A 2,669-nucleotide genomic window follows, 5' to 3' on the forward strand; every position below is an offset into this window, starting at 1 on the left:
ATTTTTCCGACCTTAACCAAAATATTCTTCGCACTTAAGGAGTATAACTCTTGTGCTCAATACATATATAAAAAAAAATTACTTTGTGCCTCACACAACTGATACTAGTTGTGCGAGGCTTCTTTTTGTCTCACATCAAAATGGACCTAATATTTTTGTGGACCCAAATGTATAAGAATTGGGTCCACTTTGTTATAAAATAATTTAGAAAGTCTCGCAGAACTAGTGTCGGTTGTATGAGGCACATAATAAAAATTTTCACAACTGAGATCAGTACTAACCTATAACATAATACAAGTTATCTGCTACAATAAAATATTAAAATACTTTGTACAGTACCGTGGTAAGTGTATGTAAGTCATTAAATTCCTCACGATGTATGGGCCTTATAGCTGCTAGGGCAGAAGAAATGATGTAGTTGATGTAAAGCAAATGAAAGAGAAATATGAGAGTAAGTTGGTTGTTGGATATTATTAATGCTTTGAGAAACGACGAAAAAGAATACTATAAATCTGTTTGCTCCGAAGTAGCAACATAGTGGCTCCTCTTGTAGTAATAACTTACTAACGAGTAGGCAGCAGTAGCCCATACTTTTGCCATCATTTCCGGTACTTCACTTCTCACTCCCCAAACTACACCACTCCCTTTGAAACATTCTTATCACGTTTAGGGCGGATTCAGAATTTAAACGACGTTAGTTAGTCTGTCTGAATTGACAAGGCCAGTTTTGAATCTATGTACTTATCTTTATTTACACTTTTCTTTACATATATATAGAAAGAGCTCGATTAAAGAGTAGAGTTCTGCCGAACTTACGAAGTCATTGTTGAATCATGTCCATGGCTTTACAGGACCCCCAAACCTCCAACTGGTACAGCAGCGACCTCAACTTAATCACCTCACACTTTTACAACCATGGCCTTTCAATTATTCTTCTCTTCTTCTTAATACTCCTTGTTGCCTTCTTTTTCTTCTATTTTGTTTGTAAATGTAGCTGCTTTTCCAGTGCAAGAATATTAAGTTCTGCACTGGTACCTGGGGATGCAGTTCTAGTCCAAATCAGTAAGGGGCTTGACGAAGAAACTATTCAAAAGCTGCCAGTTCTCTTATTTGGTGAGACATATTGTAAAGGTACTGTCAAAGAAAGTGAATGCCCAATTTGTTTGGGGCTATTTAGAGATGGCGAAATGGTTAAGTTATTGCCTGATTGCCACCACACATATCATGCTGAATGTATAGATAAATGGCTCTCATCCCACTCAAATTGTCCTCTTTGCCGAGCTTCTCTCCATCTCAACTCTACTACAATTTCAGTAGTTACTGGATGAGTTGCACCAGGGACCAAGAATGAAGGAAGTGATAACCAAATACATTGTAAATTCATTCTTTTTGTTCTTTGGTTTGCGTGTAATGTCCCAATTTGTAAAATCTGCTTTTTAATTTGAAGAAGAATTTAGTTATATATACTGATTACTCACAGTGTAAAGAAATTTGACACTACAATGAGATTTAACTAGTTATAGCAAGTTAGGAATTTGATGCTATAATGAGATTTAATTTGTTATAGCAAGTTATTATATTCTATTCTCTAGATTACCATATTATATTTACATGTTGTTGTAATTTAACATGATAGTATACAAGTTCTTTATAATGTCAAACATAAATCTTGCATATGCATCAACACCAAGATTGGAATTTTTCACCATCAGTTAGTGAAAACTGTTGATCTGTTTCTTTTTTGTGCGTTTTGTCCTATTTTATACAGCTAATTTTAGTCATAGCCCCAAACCAAAATTAAAAATTTCTTGCCACCACCCTGATTAGCGCTTATTTTGAGAATTCAGGATTAGAGCTCGACCAAATGGGCACATATATCGAATAAGAATGCAGCAACATGTCAATGCAGTCCGCACGGAATGCATGCTAATATACTTTGTTAACTTCCGGTAAAAACTGAGTTCCAAAAAATAAAAAAGAAGCTTTCGGTAAAAACTTACCCCCGACCTGCATGCACACCCTTCTTTTATCCGTTCGTTTTAAAAAGAATGTCAACTTTATATACTTAAAAATAATTTGACGGTAAACTTTCTTTTTATATTTAATGACATGCTTTTATATATAACCGCATAAATCTCATGGCAGATGTAAGATCATAAGTTTCAAAGCTCTATATTACTTTTAAATTTCGTACCTAGACAACTACACCAACAACAATCACGCCTCAATCTCAAACAAGTTGGGGTTGGCTGTACGGATCCTCTCATTAAGTTTCTCCATTTAAGCTTATTTCAAGTCGTCATCATACCAAATAGGAGTAAATATAAAAGTGAAAAATAAGCTATATATATATATATATATATATTAGAAAAAATAATATTTGAAGTTCTCTATATTTTACTGGCATATAAATCGGAAAAATGACATTGTATAGCAGTTCTCAAAATAATAGCCGAAAAAGTGTGTGTATATATATATATATATATATATATATACACACACACACATTTCGATATTTTGTATACAAAAAGAATACAAATTTTATATGATTTTGCGACTACCGGATGTAAATAATTTTGGCTACGGGCTAAAAGTAATCTTTGCCCATATAAATCTATTATAAGGTCAAAATACTCCTATAAAAGTATAGGACCAAAGTCAACGTACTA

The 2,669-nt window shown here is 33.6% G+C and overlaps 1 protein-coding gene across 1 annotated transcript; it reads left to right on the plus strand.

The window, feature by feature from the left end:
* The first annotated feature begins 839 nt into the window (after positions 1–839).
* LOC107767399 (RING-H2 finger protein ATL7-like) lies at positions 840–1,328 on the plus strand. The gene is made up of 2 exons (XM_016586399.1): positions 840–871; positions 995–1,328. Exons 1-2 carry the CDS (start codon positions 840–842, stop codon positions 1,326–1,328), a joined length of 366 nt encoding a protein of 121 aa, XP_016441885.1.
* Positions 1,329–2,669: the final 1,341 nt, after the last annotated feature.

Source organism: Nicotiana tabacum, chromosome 22 (assembly GCF_000715075.1).
Source record: "Nicotiana tabacum cultivar K326 chromosome 22, ASM71507v2, whole genome shotgun sequence".
Classification (NCBI taxonomy): domain Eukaryota; kingdom Viridiplantae; phylum Streptophyta; class Magnoliopsida; order Solanales; family Solanaceae; genus Nicotiana; species Nicotiana tabacum.